Source organism: Diospyros lotus, chromosome 13 (genome assembly GCF_014633365.1).
Source record: "Diospyros lotus cultivar Yz01 chromosome 13, ASM1463336v1, whole genome shotgun sequence".
Lineage (NCBI taxonomy): Eukaryota > Viridiplantae > Streptophyta > Magnoliopsida > Ericales > Ebenaceae > Diospyros > Diospyros lotus.
Window position 1 is genome coordinate 5,526,178 of NC_068350.1, and position 16,726 is coordinate 5,542,903.

General features: G+C 37.5%; 1 protein-coding gene across 1 annotated transcript in view; it reads left to right on the plus strand.

Annotated features, from left to right (window-relative positions):
* The window catches only part of LOC127789104 (protein fluG), a 78,960-nt gene extending 62,769 nt beyond the window's left edge, over positions 1-16,191 (plus strand). Inside the window, exons 16-18 of the mRNA XM_052317886.1 lie at positions 12,755-12,987; positions 13,612-13,754; positions 15,777-16,191. Coding sequence (XP_052173846.1) covers positions 12,755-12,987; positions 13,612-13,754; positions 15,777-15,839 — 439 coding nt within the window. The 3' untranslated portion in view covers positions 15,840-16,191. The remainder of the gene's footprint in view (positions 1-12,754; positions 12,988-13,611; positions 13,755-15,776) is intronic.
* The last annotated feature ends 535 nt before the right edge of the window (positions 16,192-16,726 follow it).

Here is a 16,726-nt window from a genome sequence, read left to right on the forward strand (position 1 = left end):
CAAGAAGAACTTAAACCTTTCCATGCACAACCCCGTGAGATGATGTGTATATGCTATACTGGAGCGTGGCTATGTATACAGTCAAAATGTATGCCGACCTACAAAATCTGAAATATTAAGGGGTAAGCCTGACACTGGCTTAGTGAGGGGTAACATGCATTATAATGGGGGGGAAATATAAAATCTATGCAACGAATACAAATCATTATGCCATGACATTTCAAATAATATACAATATTGAATGGGAGATGATGAATAAATATGCACATTGGGAGTAAACCATTTAGAACCAAAATTCACACATATCATTTCCTTGGTGCGGACTATCTCTACGTCACCAAGATCCACTTCGGCAGACTATCTCACGCCCATCTAGGGTGGACTATCTCACACCCTAACACATACGTGGTGCACCAACAACTAACTCTTACTGTGGTTAACGATATAGGATTCTAACTGTTATTCCATTTATCACACATTTCATACCAACATTTAGTATTATCATTGCCACATGTAATATATCACATATAGGTCACGATCCATATTAATAGAAAGGCAATCACTCACAGGTGTCAATATGTGCAAAACAATTAATATGAATTCTAATTTTCCCGTATGCAAATCACAAATGAAGTCATGAATAGTATACATAGAATAATGAAAGGTATGAATGCAACAAATACCACCATAATACAAATCACTCACTCACAGTGTTATAGCAGATGCGGGATTCCCTTAAACACCTCTCGACTGAGGCGCGTCAAAATTACCTAATAGAAACATCAAATCACATGAGTATTAAATAAATATAAACCTCAAGTCACCCAACATGTGGACCAACCCATTGGCTGCCACAACGGTCCCAAAACCCCAAAAATAAAAACAGCCTAACCAACCACACTACCGTCGTCGCCGGTGACCACCGTTGGCCCAAAATTCCAATGATCAGAACTCACCATTTGAAACACCTAGCTAATAGGTTTAATGTATATAAAAATAGGCTAAATCTAACGGCTAGATTTTTGTAGATCTAGTTTTTAATTTCTGGCCAGATTTAAAAATAAGCTGTTTGACGCCGTCGGCCACATTTTCCAGCGATTCGAGACCACTACTCGACTCTCTTACCCTCATAGACCAACATATCCAAAAACCATCAAGATCTAACGGCTGGATCTTTGTAGATCTAATTTTAAATTTTCGGCCAGATTACAATGCACATTGCCAGTCGCCGCTGGCCATCGCAGCCGACGTTTTCTGGCGATCCGAGGCAGCCATTTAATACCTCTAACCCCATTAACTAACATACCCAAAAACCAACAAGATCCAACGGCTAGATCTTTCTAGATATAAGTTTAAAGTTTCGGCCAACACACCCACGCGCATATACATACGCTTCTCACCAATCTGCACTAAAAGTAAAGCTAATAGAAATAAAAAGCTTACCTTGTTGTAGATCGGGGTGGCTTTCACGGTGATAATGTAATTGGATTCAAGATCTAACGGCTGAATTTTGCAAGATCAATTGAAAAAGAAAATGAGAGAGAGAGAGCTGGAACGGGAAGAACAGAAGAAAAGGGTGAGCTAATTTGGGAGCCCTAAGGCCTTTTATATGGCCATTTGGGCTAGGTCTTCAAGTCTTGGGCCTTCTCAATATAAGACCCAAAAGTTGGGCCTTACATATGAAATGTTTGGATGCTTGGTAGGGTTTTGGTAAATATGTAAAGCGATGATTTTTTGCCAAGATGCAATTGTCACATTGAAAAAGTGAATAATCCATTCCTTTAAACAATTCAGGAAATAAACGTTTTAAATAGGCAAAAGGCCTAGTCTAAGATGCCATAGCATAATTGTGTCTGGAACAAGAATTGAACTAGTACTACTAAAGCGCTGAGTGTTTTTATTACCAACAGAGATATCATCAAAGTAGTAAAGACCTTCAATCATCCTAGCATGTCCAATCGTCCTCCCCAAAGTCTGGTCTTGAAAATCACAATGAGAGTCAAAGAAAATAGCATGACAGTTAGAATCTTTGCACAGTTTACTAACCAACAAAATATTGTAGGCTAAGTTAGGAACATGAAGGACAAAAGTGAGATTAATATTCTTAGTCAGTTTAATAAGTCATTTGCCCACAATAGGTGAAAAATTACTATCGGCAATTCTGTTTTTTTCATTTCCAGAGCAAGGTGTATAGGTATTAACGAAATAAGAAGAACTAGTCATATGATCGGAGGCTCCGGAATCTATAACCCATGGAGAGAAATGAAGACAAGAAAGGGCATTAGGTTTTCTACGTGTGTGTGCCAAGGAAACACTAGGAATACCAGATAAGGAATTGGATTTTAACAGTTGCAAAAGTTGATCAATTTGCTCTTTGTTGAAGGGATCGGTATCAACCCCATTGGTAGTAGGGACCCCACAGTGGCTCTTTTCTCCTTGCTTACTGCTCTTCCAATTGGCAAGTTTACCATGAATTTTCCAACAAGTCTCAAGAGTATGGTGTGGCTTGTTGCAATAGTCACACCAGACTTGAGGTCGCTCATCGCTTTTACGCTGGTAATTGCAGCCTTGTAGGCAGTAGCATTAGTAATTAGGGCAAAATTTTCAAGTGACTCACTAGTGGTTTTTTTTCCTAGCATGACACTCATTCGGCTTTCTTCACTTCTAACTTCGGCAAATATGTCACCAATAAGAGGAAGGGGAGACCGACCAATGATCTTTCCTCGCACTTCATCGAACTCGATATTAAGACCAGCAAGAAACTTGTAAATACGGCTATCTTCAACTAGTTTCTTATGGTGGTTGCAATCATTTGTAGATTTCCACTCATATGTGCTGAAGAGATCAAGATCTTGCCACAATCACTTCAAATAATGGAAGTACTTAGTGACAGAATCATCTCCTTGTCGAACCTCTCCCAATTTCAAAGTCAATTCAAAAACCTAAGATTAGTTCCTCAGGTCAGAATACATCTGATTTACATTATCCCACAATTCTTTTGCAATAGGATAGCACATATAATTGGAACTAATATCTTTATCTATGGAATTGACCAGCCATGTCATTACTCTGGAGTTTTCAGCATCCCAAATGGAATGGGATAGGTCATCTGCTACAAGTACCTTCTTGTCCCCGGTAAGATAGCCAATTTTCCCTTGCCCACGAATATACATCCGGACTGATTGAGACTAGCGAAGAAAATTATCTCCATTTAAGTGGATAGTGGTGATTTGGACAGAATGGGTTGGCTGGGTTGCTGGCATTTTTGTTGGGATGGCAACAACAAGGTGTGCAGTGGTTTCAGAGGTAACTTTGGACATGGATGAGGAAGAAGAAACTAGTTGACAAAATCAGAGAAGTGGTTGCCAGTGTAAGGGCGGTAGCAACACTGGGAGGTGGCGGCCAACGATTGATGGCGAATGGCAATCAAGGTACAAAGACCGCGAGCAGTTGGTAGAATCTAGGAACGCGGTCGGCGATGGTGGCGGTGTTTGAGAATGGCACCGGTGGATCTAAGATCGGAAATACAGTCCAATGTAGCAGCAAGCAGGCCCGTGTCGTCTTCGTCGACGATGGCGGTTGTTCCGACAGTTGTCTCCAACAGTTGTTCGTCTTCCTCAGTCGATGACAATATCTGGCCTCCAACTTGTAGATGGATGACGATCAATCAAGAGGCAGAGGTGCCCAACAAATCTTGGGTCAACGGTTATAATTGATGGGCAGCCTAGGGTTTCACAGTGAACGGTTGTAATTTAATCCCTAAATCCCTACTCTAATACCAACTTAGAAATTAGACTTAAAAATGTCTTGATAGATCCAAATGAATGTGAACAACATCCTCTTTTTAGGAGAGGATTATTAGCAAAAAATGAAGGAAATAATTGACAGCATCCTACCATTATTAACTTTCTATATTTACATAATATTTACATAAAACACTGATCCTAGAATATTATAGGATCAAGATTAGATTAGCATAATTTTAACAAAACATGTTGTAATCTATACCTAAATATTAGGAGAGTAATCTATTCCTAAATTTTGATTCTGATGTAAACTTACAAACATCAGCATTGGTCTCCTGAAGGATAAAAACATCTAATCCATCCAAGGAGAGCAACAAAAGGAAAAACCTTGGTGCAATCACTGGAACAAGCCGTATACACAAAGGAAACTTGCTAGAAAATTCATGGCAAACCAATAAACTGGAAGCCTAAAAATCAGAGAAAGGGAAATCAAGCAGCCTATGGAGGAGAAGTGAAAACCGAAAAATAAACCAACCTATTTGCAAATTAGTTGGAGATGTTACAACAACTATTGAGCCAAACCAAGGTGATCAAATCTAAGACAAGTGAAGCTCCTAACCCGGTAGTGCCTCTTTCTAAGCAAGGTATACCTATATTTGAAAGTGTTATCAGCCTATGAACTTTGTGATCAAGGTTTACCAATTTCAATGGCTAATGGTACCACAGCCATGGCTCTAGGGAAAGGTACAGCTAATGTGGCAGGCCTAAATCTAAAATCAGTATTGTTTGTGCCTAATTTAAAGTGCAACCTGCTGTCAGTAAGTTAACCAAAGAAGAGACGTGTTTGGTGACATTCTTTCCTTCCTATTGTGAATTTCAAGATCTATCTTTGAGGAAGATGATTGACAGTGTTGAGGAAAAAAGAGGCTTCTACTATGTTTCAAAGAATGGTCAGTCCCTTGGATCTAAGTCTCAAATCCAATCTTCTTTGTCTATTATTTCAAATTCTGAACTTATGTTATGGCACTAGTGTTTAGGACACCCTAGTTTCAATCATCTCAAATTCTTGTATTCCTATATTTTCATTAATAAAAGAAGTCATTCCTTTCATTGTGAGCAATGTATCCTTGCTAAACAAACAATAATTTCTCATCCATCTCATGCATATAAACCTACAAAGCCATTCTATTTGATTCATAGTGATATATGGGGCCAGCAAGGACTTCTAATTTGATTAACACTCAGTGGTTTATCACATTTATAGATGACCACACAAGGGTTAGTTGGGTGTTCTTAATGCCACAAATCTGAAGCCTATGTTGTATTTAAAAGGTTTCATCAAATGATCAACAATGCCTTTCAATCTTCAATCCATGTTTTACGTTCAGATAATGGTAGGGAATACTTCTCAAATGAATTCAATAATTATCTAACTAAACATGGCATCTTTCATCAAAGTTCATGCTCTTACAATCCCTAACAAAATGGAGTGGTAGAAAAGAAAAATCGCCACCTCGTTGAGACTGCAAGGGCAATTATGTTCACCAACTCAGTCCCTAATGCCTACTGGGGAGAAGCTATTCTTACTTCTTCTTACCTTATTAACCGGCTTCCCTCCAATGTACTTTCATTTAGAACCCCTTTGAGTGTCCTACTTGATTCCCATCCTCATTACAATCAGGTTCTAAATTCCCTATCACCAAAATTCTTTAGGTGTACTGTGTTTGTTCATAAACATCAACCCTCTCAATCTAAACTTGAACCTAAAGCCCTTAAATGCATATTTGTTGGGTATTCTCCCACTCAACAAGCCTACAAGTGCTACCACCCTTCTACAAAACGTCTCATTGTATCTTGTGATGTATCCTTTCTTGAACATCAACCATTTTTTCGTACCATTCCTCTACAGGAACAAATTCCTAGTGGAGAGGAACAATGGGACTCTATTTTGCCTCTACCCATGATCCAAGATCCTGAACCTCCTACTACCACTAAATCAGCCCTTGAACCCCTTATTCCTACTCAAACTTCAATGTCTAATTCAAGGGGAGATCATGAAGACCGGATTCAAGAAAATCTAGCCTTGGATAAACCAACTTTGGTATATTCTAGATGGCCTCGTGACCCTCAACCAAGCCCAATGTTTGATCCATAGATAGGTCCAAAAACTAAGGGCAGTGGTAGCATGGAAAAGGCTACATCTAACAGGTTTGATAATCTAGATATCCCAATAGCACTATGGAAATAAGGGAGATCGTGTACAAAGCACCCTATTTCAAATTATGTGAAATATTCAAAGCTACGTCCACAGTTCAAGGCCTTCACAGTCAACATTGATGATAAAGTGATTCCTAAGTATATACATCATGCATTGCAATATGAGAAGTAGAAGAAAGCAGTAATGGATGAGATGCAGGCCCTAGAAGCTAATGGCACTCGGGATATTGTCAATCTACTAGAGGGAAAGAAGGTTGTTGGCCGCAAATGGGTCTTTACAAACAAGTACAAGTCTAATGGAAGTATTGACAGGTACAAGGCAAGATTAGTAGCCCAAGAGTTTACCCAAACCCAAGGACTCAATTATGAGACTTTTCCTCCGGTGGCCAAGCTTAATTCTATCCGAGTGTTACTTTCTGTGGCTGTTAATCTAGATTGGAAGCTGCATTAGTTGGACATCAAGAATGCATTCTTGAATGGAAAGCTAGACGAGAAAATTTATATGAGGATACTCCTGAGTTTTGAACAGAAAACACAAGAGGAAAGGCATGCAAGTTAAATAAATCACTATATGGTCTAAAATAGTCTCCAAGGGAGGGTTCAAGCGATTTAGTGACACCATTATTCAGCTAGGATACAAACAAGGGCAAGTAGACTACACCCTCTTTACAAAAATTGAAGCAGATGGCAGGAAAACAATTCTTATTGTCCATGTGGATGACATTATCATCACAGGAGACAATACATTGGAAATTGAACATCTAAAAGGAAAACCAAGGGCTGCATTTGAAGTAAAGGATTTGGGAGAATTAAAATATTTTTTAGGGATGGAAGTATCCAAAAGCAAGGAAGGGATATGTATATCTTGAATGAAATACACGATTGATCTATTGAAAGAAACTGGTAAGTTTTGATGCAAACCTGCTAATACCCCCTTAGAACCTAATTGGAAGAATAAAGAATACAGCAAAAAGGTGTATCAAGTAGACAAAGGGAGATATCAATGATTAGTGGGCAAGTTGATATATCTATCACTTACAAAACCTGATATTACATATGTTGTAAGCATAGTAAGTCAGTTCATGTATTCACCTACAAGAAGACATCTTGAGGCAGCCTATCACATTCTCAAGTACCTCAAAGGAACACTTGGAAAATGACCCTTGTTTAAGAAGAGTCAAGATAGAAGAATAAGTGCATTTGTGGATGTTGATTGGGCTGGTTCTATTGAAGACAACAGGTCTACATTTGGTTTTTGTACAAAACTATGGGGGAATTTGGTAATCTAGAGAAGCAAGAAGCAATCAGTGGTGGCAAGAAACAATGCAGAAGCAAAGTTTAGAGCTATTGCACAAAGGCTATGTGAGGTTATTTGGGTGGAGAAAATGGTGAAGACTTACAACTTTCAGTGTCCTCACCAAAAGTGCTTTACTGTGACAGTAAGTCGGCCATTAGTATTGTAAATAATCCAGTACAACATGACTGGATGAAACATATAAGAATTGATTGGCACTTTGTCAAGCAAGAAATAGAAAGAGGAGATATAAGTCTCACATATATCCTTACTGAGTTTCAAGAGGCAGACATCCTTACTAAAGCAATGCAGAAGCAAGGATTTGAATCTATTCGAGGCAAACTGGGAATGGTAAATATCTATTCACCAACTTCAGTGGGAGTGTTGGAAAAGATAAAGGAGAAAAATTTAAGATATGACCGAGAGGATAAGAAAAAAAGATGATAAAGATAAAGATGAAGAAGATATCCAACTAGAAGGATAAGGATATTCCTTAATGTCATATAAGGAAATCCAGATTTAAGATTGATCTTAATCTAAAACATGTTGTAATCTATACCTAAATATTAAGAGTGTAATCTATTCCTAAAAATTAGGAGTTTTCTTAGGAACCTTTGTGTATATATTGACATAACACGGATCTATGATATTATGGAAGTTATTCCATTCATTAAACTTCCAACAAGTTTACTTTTTAGTCTCGTTAGGCTTGATGGAAGCAACTATCTTGCTTGGTCCTGCTCTTGCAAGTTGTTCATCAAAGCCAAATGGCTGGAGGAATATATCACTAGAGTCAAAGGTACAAAAACAAAACTCAGTTCATTTGGATTCAAACAATGGGAACTAGAGAATTCCCTGGTTATGTCTTGGTTGCTAAATTCTATGCAGCCAAGCATAGCAAAAGGGAATTTTATACTCAACACAGCTTGGAAAATATGGAGTGCAGTACCCCAAATCTATGAAATCCGGAAGGAAATTCATGAGATCAAACAAGGAAAATTAACTATTGCTCAATGCTATGCTGAGTTGAGCAGCTTGTGGCAAGAGCTTGATTACTACCAAGATTTCCAGGCTGAGGGTCCTAGTGATGCTACAAAGATCCAGAAGTTGATGGAAAAGGAGAGAGTCTTTGATTTCTTGGCCAGACTTAATGTGGAATATGATCTAGTTAAGGTCCAAATCCTCGATAAAGATCCATTCCCTTCCCTAAAGCAGTCTTACTCCTACATTCAGCAGGAAGAAAGCCGCATACATGTCATGCTTGCACCTACCGCTACAAACAGTGGGTCCATGATTGTAAAACCATCTAGTGAAGGATTCCCTGGTTCTACTGAGGAACAAGTGAGGTGTGAGTGTTGCGGTAAACCTAGGCATACCAAGGAGACCTGTTGGTTTCTACATGGAAAACCAACCAAAGGAAAGGGTAAAAGAAATGATGGACGTGCTTAGGCTCACATATCAGAAGCTGTTTCCACTGTTCCTGCAAAGGCTGACTCAAAAGGTGAATCAAGAGTAGCCACTTTAACTCATGAAGAAGTGGCCTTTCTTCAACAGCTTATGTCTAAGGTTAAGGTGGAACCATTTGTTGCCTCATCATCCCCTACTATGCTCTCTTCTCATTTTGCCCAACCTAGTAAGGCTCTCTCATCTACATTCAATGTTGTTGAATGTGGATAATCATTTGCACACATGACATGTTTAGCCTTACATCCTACTACCCTTGTTCTAGTAACAATAAAGTTAAAATAGTAAATGGCACACACTCTTCTATTGCTGGCAAACGGTCTGTACACTGCACTCCTTCAAAGCTTTCCTCTATTTTACATGTTCCTAACTTTGCCAACAACCTACTTTTAGTTAGCTCTCTCACTCATGATCTTAATTGTAAGGCCATTTTCTTCCCGACCTACTGTGTTTTCCAAGACTTGAACACCGAGAGAACAATTGGCTATGGTAGACTGAGAGATGACCTATACATGTTGGAGAAAGTTCCCCAAGCAACTGCTCAAGCCATGGCTACAGCATTTACTAGCACTACCCATCAAGAAATCATTTAATGGCATCACCTGTTGGGGCATCCTTCTTTTACGATTCTTGGCAAATTATTTCCCGATTTAGCTAAATTGCGGTTCCTTACTTTCATTAATTTCTATAGTCGAATAATGTGGCTATACTTAATGACATCTAAGAGTGAAGTCATTAAGGATTTCCAAACATTCTATCACATGGTGTTCACTCAATTTAATGCCAAAATCCAAGTATTAAGGAGTGATAATGAGTTGGAATACAAGGAAAAAGGTTTTTAGGATTTCTTAGGGGACAAAGGCATCATTCATTAGACTAGTAGTGTGGATACCCCAGCTTAGAATGGAGTGGCTTAGAGAAAAAATTGACATCTTCTAGAAGTTGCTCGCTCCTTCCTATTTACCATGCAGGTACCCAATCCTTATTGGGGAGATGTTGTTCTTATAGTTGTTTATCTCATCAATAGGATGCCCTTACAGACACTTGATTTTAAAGCCCCTTTAGACCTTCTCGGTTCCTCATCCTACCCCATTCCACCTAAAGTATTTGGTTGTACTTGTTTTGTTTGTAACCATTCTCCCCATCTCACCAAATTAGACCCTTGTGCCTAACGGTGTGTTTTCATTGGTTACTCTGCCACCCAGAAGGGCTACAAATGCTACCATCCTCTCACTCGTTAGACCTTTGTCAGTCTCGATGTTACCTTTCATAAGACTACTTACTTTGGCTCTCTACCTTTTTCCCTCCCCTGTGATACCTATATGAGACAAGCAACTAAGGGGGAGACAAACCTAACAGATTTTTTTTTTCCGTTGGAACAAATGTTGCAGACAATACTACAAGTAATACTCAACTATTGGAAGAATATACTCGACTACTAGAGGTTGATACTCGAGTCCCAAAAGAAGATACCAGACTACTAGAAGGTGATACTCGGGTACCATAAGAAGATACTTGATTATTGCCAAAAGATATTCAATTGGCTGAGGACGTGAGTACTCGAGTACCTGCAACAATAGATTTTGGTAACTTGAGGATTTACTCCTGCAAACGCAAGGCCAATCTTAATGATCTACCTAGCTAAGAGGACATCTCGGCTTCAACAGATCTTGATAGCAACACAAGTAACTTGCTAATTCCTACTTCTAATCTTGATTCTGACTTACATCTCCCTATAGCATGTAGAAAAGGAATCAGAAATGCACACATCATCCTATATCCAATCATGGTGCCTATGATTTTCTATCCACACCGTACAAAACCTTCCTATCTTGTATAGATTCTACAGTAGTTCCATCTAGCTGGAGACAAGCAATTGAAAACCCACAATGGAAACAAGCAATGCTAGAAGAGATGATTGCTCTCAAATAGAACAAAACCTAGGAGTTGACCACTCTACCAGAAGGAAAGAAAACTGTTGGTTGTAGGTGGGTTTTCACTATTAAATATAATGCAGATGGACAGGTAGAAAGATTAAAGGCGAGAGTGGTTGCGAAGGGATTTACCCAAACTTACGGCATTAATTATGAGGAGACGTTTGCCCCAATGGCAAAGATGAACACTATCTGGACACTTCATCATGTGCAGCTACCTTGGACTGGGAATTATATCAATTAAATGTTAGGAATGCTTTCCTAAATAGAGACTTGGAAGAAGAAGTTTACATGGAGATACATCTAGGATTCGCCGATATTTAAACCATAGGAAAGGTATGTAAGCTTCGAAAGGCCTTATATGGTCTCAAACAGTCTCCCAATACCTGGTTCGAGAGATTCAATAAGGCTGTTACAACATTTGGTTTCCATCACAGCAATGCAGATCACACCATGTTCCTCAAAAACAAAGGAGGTAAGGTAACAGTCCTTATTGTTTATGTGCATGACATTGTTGTAATTGGAAATGATCCAAATGAAGTTGAAAGGCTAAAAGCATATCTAAGAATAGAATTTGAGATTAAGGACCTTGGAAAATTAAAATACTTTCTTGGTATGGAGGTTGCAAAGGAATCTCATATCCAAAGTAAGTATGTCTTAGATCTGCTAAAGGAAACAAGGATGTTGGGATGTAAACCTGCTAACACTCCAATTGAGGTAAACCATAGACGGAAAACTGGAGAAGGAGATGAAGTGAATCAAGGTAGATAATAGAGATTAGTGAGGAAACTTATCTATCTCATACTAGACCAGACATTGTCGATGCTTACAGAGTTCTAAGCCAATTCATGCATAGACCTAAGGATATTCACATGGAAGCAGTCTATAGGATCCTAAGGTACCTAAAAACCGCGCTAGGGAAAGATATATTGTTCTCAAACAAAAGGGCATTTTAATATTGAAGGTTTTATTGATGTTGACCGGACAGGATCCCTTGATGATAGGCTGTCCACGTCTGGATATTGCACTTTCGTTGGAGGAAATCTGGTCTCATGGAGATGTAAGAAACAGAATGTAGTAACCAGATAAAGTGCAGAAGTTGAATACAGAACCATGGCCCTAGGAGTGTGTGAACTCTTATGGATAAGGAAAGTATTGGAAGAACTTGGACCGATCAATGACATGCCTATCATGTTGTACTGTGACAACAAAACAGCAATAAGCATTGTCAACAATCCTGTTCAGCACAATAGGACCAAGCATATTGAGAGAGAGAGACATTTCATCAAGGAGAAACTCACTACAGGGCAGCTATGTATCACTTTTGTTCAATCAAAGAATCAGCTTGCTGATGTCTTTACTAAAGCCCTAACCAGCACAACTTTCCATGGGATTATTGCCAAGATAGGCATGGAAGATATTCACAAACCATCTTGAGGGGGAGTGTTGGATAATCAAGTATATCCTCAAGTATTTACAGGATAGTACTCGAGTAAGATAGATACTCAAGTACAAGACTCAACTATCATGGGATACTCAACTATCTTCTCAAAATAGTCGAGTACTATGCAATCCTACAAGATCTTCCTAAAGTCAGAAAGCTTTCATATCTTGCAGGATCTGATCATATCCTCAATGCTTAATCATATCCTCATTTTTAGAAAGATCCTATTGTATCTTGTAAATATTCTTGATTGTATAATCTTTTTATTTTTAGTATATTCCTAAATGTACAGATTTCCCAGCCCTATAAGAGAAGGGTCTAGTCATGCAATCAATGAGTAGCAATAATATTTTACACCCTCCATTTACATTGTTTGTATAAAATCCTACAATATGTATTTTTTTTCATATTTCGTTTACATGTAATATAGTTTGAAGGATCAAAATTATATATGACTTATTGATCAGTTCCATGATATCAGAAATAAAATTATATTCATCCAAAGCCTCTGGATTTGATGTTTTAGTGGATTGGTTGAAGCTACGGAAGAAACTTGGGGATGTGTGTGTTGGGATGGGTGTTTATTGAATTTGTAAATACTCAAGTAGTATAGTTTGCCTCTAATTTCTCCTGTTTAACTGCTATTGATCTGTAGTTATGATCGCATAAAACCCAACACATGGAGTGGAGCATACCAGTGCTGGGGAAAAGAAAACCGAGAAGCTCCGTTAAGAACTGCATGTCCACCTGGAGTACCAGGTGGTGTTGTGAGCAACTTTGAGATTAAAGCATTTGATGGGTGTGCGAATCCATACCTAGGGCTGGCTTCTATAATTGCTGCTGGGATTGATGGTCTACGCAGACATCTTAGTCTGCCAAAACCCATTGGTATGATTGTATCATCTTGTAGTAACTGGTATTTCAAAAAACATTTTGGTAATTCTAGTTCTATGCTTTCCTTCTTGTCTTTGCAATTTTTTGAAATCACAAAAATTTGCTTACTGTCCATCTTGCACTTTTAGGAGTTACTGGAGAAACCAAATTTAAAATTTAACTTCAGTTGTAGTCGAAAAGACTATTTTGTTATGATCATAGTTTTGACATCTTGAATATCATAGTTATATGAACCAGGACACAAGTTCCTGGCCAGAATTTAGTACAGAAGTGAACTGCTCCGTAGATTTTCCCCCCTGAAGGTTAATGTCTCTTTGACGTGTCACTATGGACCTTATACATATTTATAATATATATATATATGTATTTATGTTGTTTGGACCAACTCCTCAACCAGCATTACATGTTTTTTTTTTTTTTTTTATTTGCTATTTTCACTCTCCATATTTGGTATTTAAATTTTATTAAATTAGTTTGAATCCACTTACTGGATTAGAGCTTGTAATTGTTGTTATTGTAGTAAAGGTGATGGAGAATATTGTATATGTGCTTAATTTCTGCATATTGAAGAAAAGCATGGTGCTATCTGACATTTTAACAATATTTTCTAAATGGCAGATGAAAACCCTTCTAACCTTGGCTCAGAACTTCTAAGATTGCCAAAGTCTCTTTCAGAATCTGTAGAAGCTCTTGAAAAAGACAGTGTCTTCAAAGATCTGATGGGCAAAAAGCTTTTGGTTGCTATAAGAGGCATACGGAAGGTATGTTCCATATAACTTGAAGTTGTGTCAGTAATGAATTAAACCAGAAAGAAAAAAGGCATAACACTGATGTTGACTAACATTTACTCTGGATCTCATATTTGATTCTCAATTTCATGAGCCAACCAACTCCCCTATCTGCCATCCCCAACTCCCCAAAAGTCTAAAGTCAGAGGTGGCTTTTCAGTACTACATGAGTATTCAGCACATTTGCTACTTTAACAAGTACCCCAAAATTTTAATTTAGCAATTATATGCACAATTAAAATAATGAAAAAGTACTAGTCAGAAAGTAGCAGTAACAAAATTTACTTTTTCATTACTTTTATTGACTACAAGATCCCCTATGAAATTTACTTTTATTATACTTATGATAACATATCTTCGGGATGTATCTCTCTGCATCATCACAATTCTTAATAATCTCATAGGTAGGGACACAATTCTTAATAATCTCATAGGGGACGGCAACGTGAATTCTAGTCTTCTATCATCTCTGTCTCTCACATCTTATATCCCATGTTATGTCTAAAGGTTTCTCACCATATTGCTTTGGTCCTCTACCTCATTTGCTAAAAGTTTATTGAGTTTCATTTAATTTGCTTTACAGGTGGATCTATTACTTTTCTTCTTGCATGCTCAAATATATTAATTGCTTCTTGTTCATTTTATCTTCAATAGTCTATCATTTCAACCTTATTATGAATAATCTCTTTTCTAATTTTGCCTTTACTTGTCTGGTTGCACATACCCTTTAACATCTTCATTTCAGTTATGCTCAAATTTTGCATATGTTAGTTCTTAACTACTCAGCATTTTGAGCTGTACAGTAAAGATGGTCTTATGAACAGCATTTTCTGGCTGCACATACCCTTTATTTTTAGTTTTAAAGGGATTTTACGATCACTTAAAATTCTGACTGCACTTTTACACTTTAACCATCCTATTTTGATTCTATGAGTGATATCTTTTATTCTTTTTAAACAATTAATTCAAGATATCGGAATTGATATTCTCTAATTGTAACTTGATGAGTCTCTCACCCCACCTCTCTATCCTTATGAACTTACATTCCATTAATTTGGTTTTAGCTAAGCTTAAAGTCTTTGGTTCTAACGTGTTCCTCCACAGTTCAAGCTTTATATTTATGCCTTTCTTGTCTCATCCACGAGTTCTAAACTTTTGTATTTGAAAAATATTTCACGGGAGATTTTTAAAGTTGATGGTGGTTGATAAAGTAATCCTTGATCATAATTTCTAGTATTCATACTACATCCAATATAAAACTTGAGATTGGTAGTAAAACATTGATTCTCCTATTGAGACTTAATTCTATCGTCATATATTTCATGAGATATTTTCTTATGAAGTTTTGTTATAGCATTTATAATTGCTTCCGATTTAGGTGGATAGCCTGACAAATAAACATCCACAAGAATTAGTTTATTAACTCCCCGAACAGTACACTATAAGAATCGGTATTGAACATCCCCCCTGTAATTGTACATGGTCCCAGTAGCAATAACATATTTTGGTTCATGCATTTGCTCATAATAATCTCACTAAAGAAAGAGCATCTCCAAATAACATATACTAAGGCACTTGTTGGATGAGTTTTCTGAATTCTTGTATGACGAGCAAAGAGGGAAAGGTTTAGATTTTAGCAACCTTAATGTCTATTTAACACTTTGGCTTCATGTTTTCAAAATGATGTAAACTAGTCATAGAAGGACCCAGAATGGGCACACTAAACTTTGTACATAACTAGTGAGCACGTGCTCCGGGGTTAAGAACCTGTAAGCAACATGTTTTCTGTATTGCCGACCAAGTTTTTCTTTAGTATGATGTTTTATTATGACTTCCTGACCCAACAAAGAGTAGAAGATTTTGTTTTTTTTTTTTTTTTGGGGGGGGGGGGTTTGTAAAATCAAGGAAAAAGCTTGAGGCTTAAGTTTGAAATATGCACCGTTCTAATCTGAACTTGAAGTAGATGGGATGGTAACGCAGTGTGTCATTTTGCAGGCGGAAATTGCACACTACTCAGAAAATAAAGATGCATACAAGGAGCTTGTTCACCGATATTGAGGGAACTATCCGGACCAGATTTGAAAGCAAAGGATGGGACAGGTTCCTCTATCTATGCAACTTTGTTATATTTGTGGCACAGGATGCATTCATAGTTATTGTCGGAAAATAATAAATCTGGCAGTCATGTAAACTCCATTGTTGCTTCATCTGGCATGGCATCTGAATGCATTTGAAGCCAATAATTTGTACACAAACCAAGGCATTACGACAACTAGTGTTGCTCCGTGTTGCTGCTATGCTAGTCTTTTGGGGGCTAATGGGTTCAACTGAACAGCGAACTTTTGTTTCTAAAAAGCATTAAACAAGCAATTTGTGAAAAGAGGTGGAGAGCCGAGAATTGTTTTTGGCATATTACTAAGTGCATTTACCTTAAGCCTTGTGCTCTCTCCTTTTGGCAACCACTTATCATCGGCTTTGAGACCCTCCATTGTTGCATTGTCAGTCAAGAATTATAAGGTCGCCGAAAGCTTTGGTCACCTGTAATCAAAACTGTCACACCTTGTAAACCTGCTAGTGAAGTAATCATAAGGGAAAATAGACATACTAGGGTGTCGTCTAGTTGTCTAGATTTTTATAAAATTTCTAGTTTTATTTTTCATAAAAAAAATTAAAATCAAATATTAAAGTGAAATATTTATTTTCAATCTAAAATTTGGAAACATGTGTTATAGGGAGGTGTTTTTTTTTTATTATTATTATTATTTGTATAATTTTTGTTAGGAGATAATTTCGAAAGAATTTTATGGAAGTGTGAATTAAGAATTTTAATTTAATATTAAAATATCATGTTTTCAAATTTTTATTTCTTTACTAGAAAACCGGTTTTTATGGAGTAAATTCGTTTTTGGAAATTGGAGAATTCCTCGGGGTTTCTCCATTTTCCA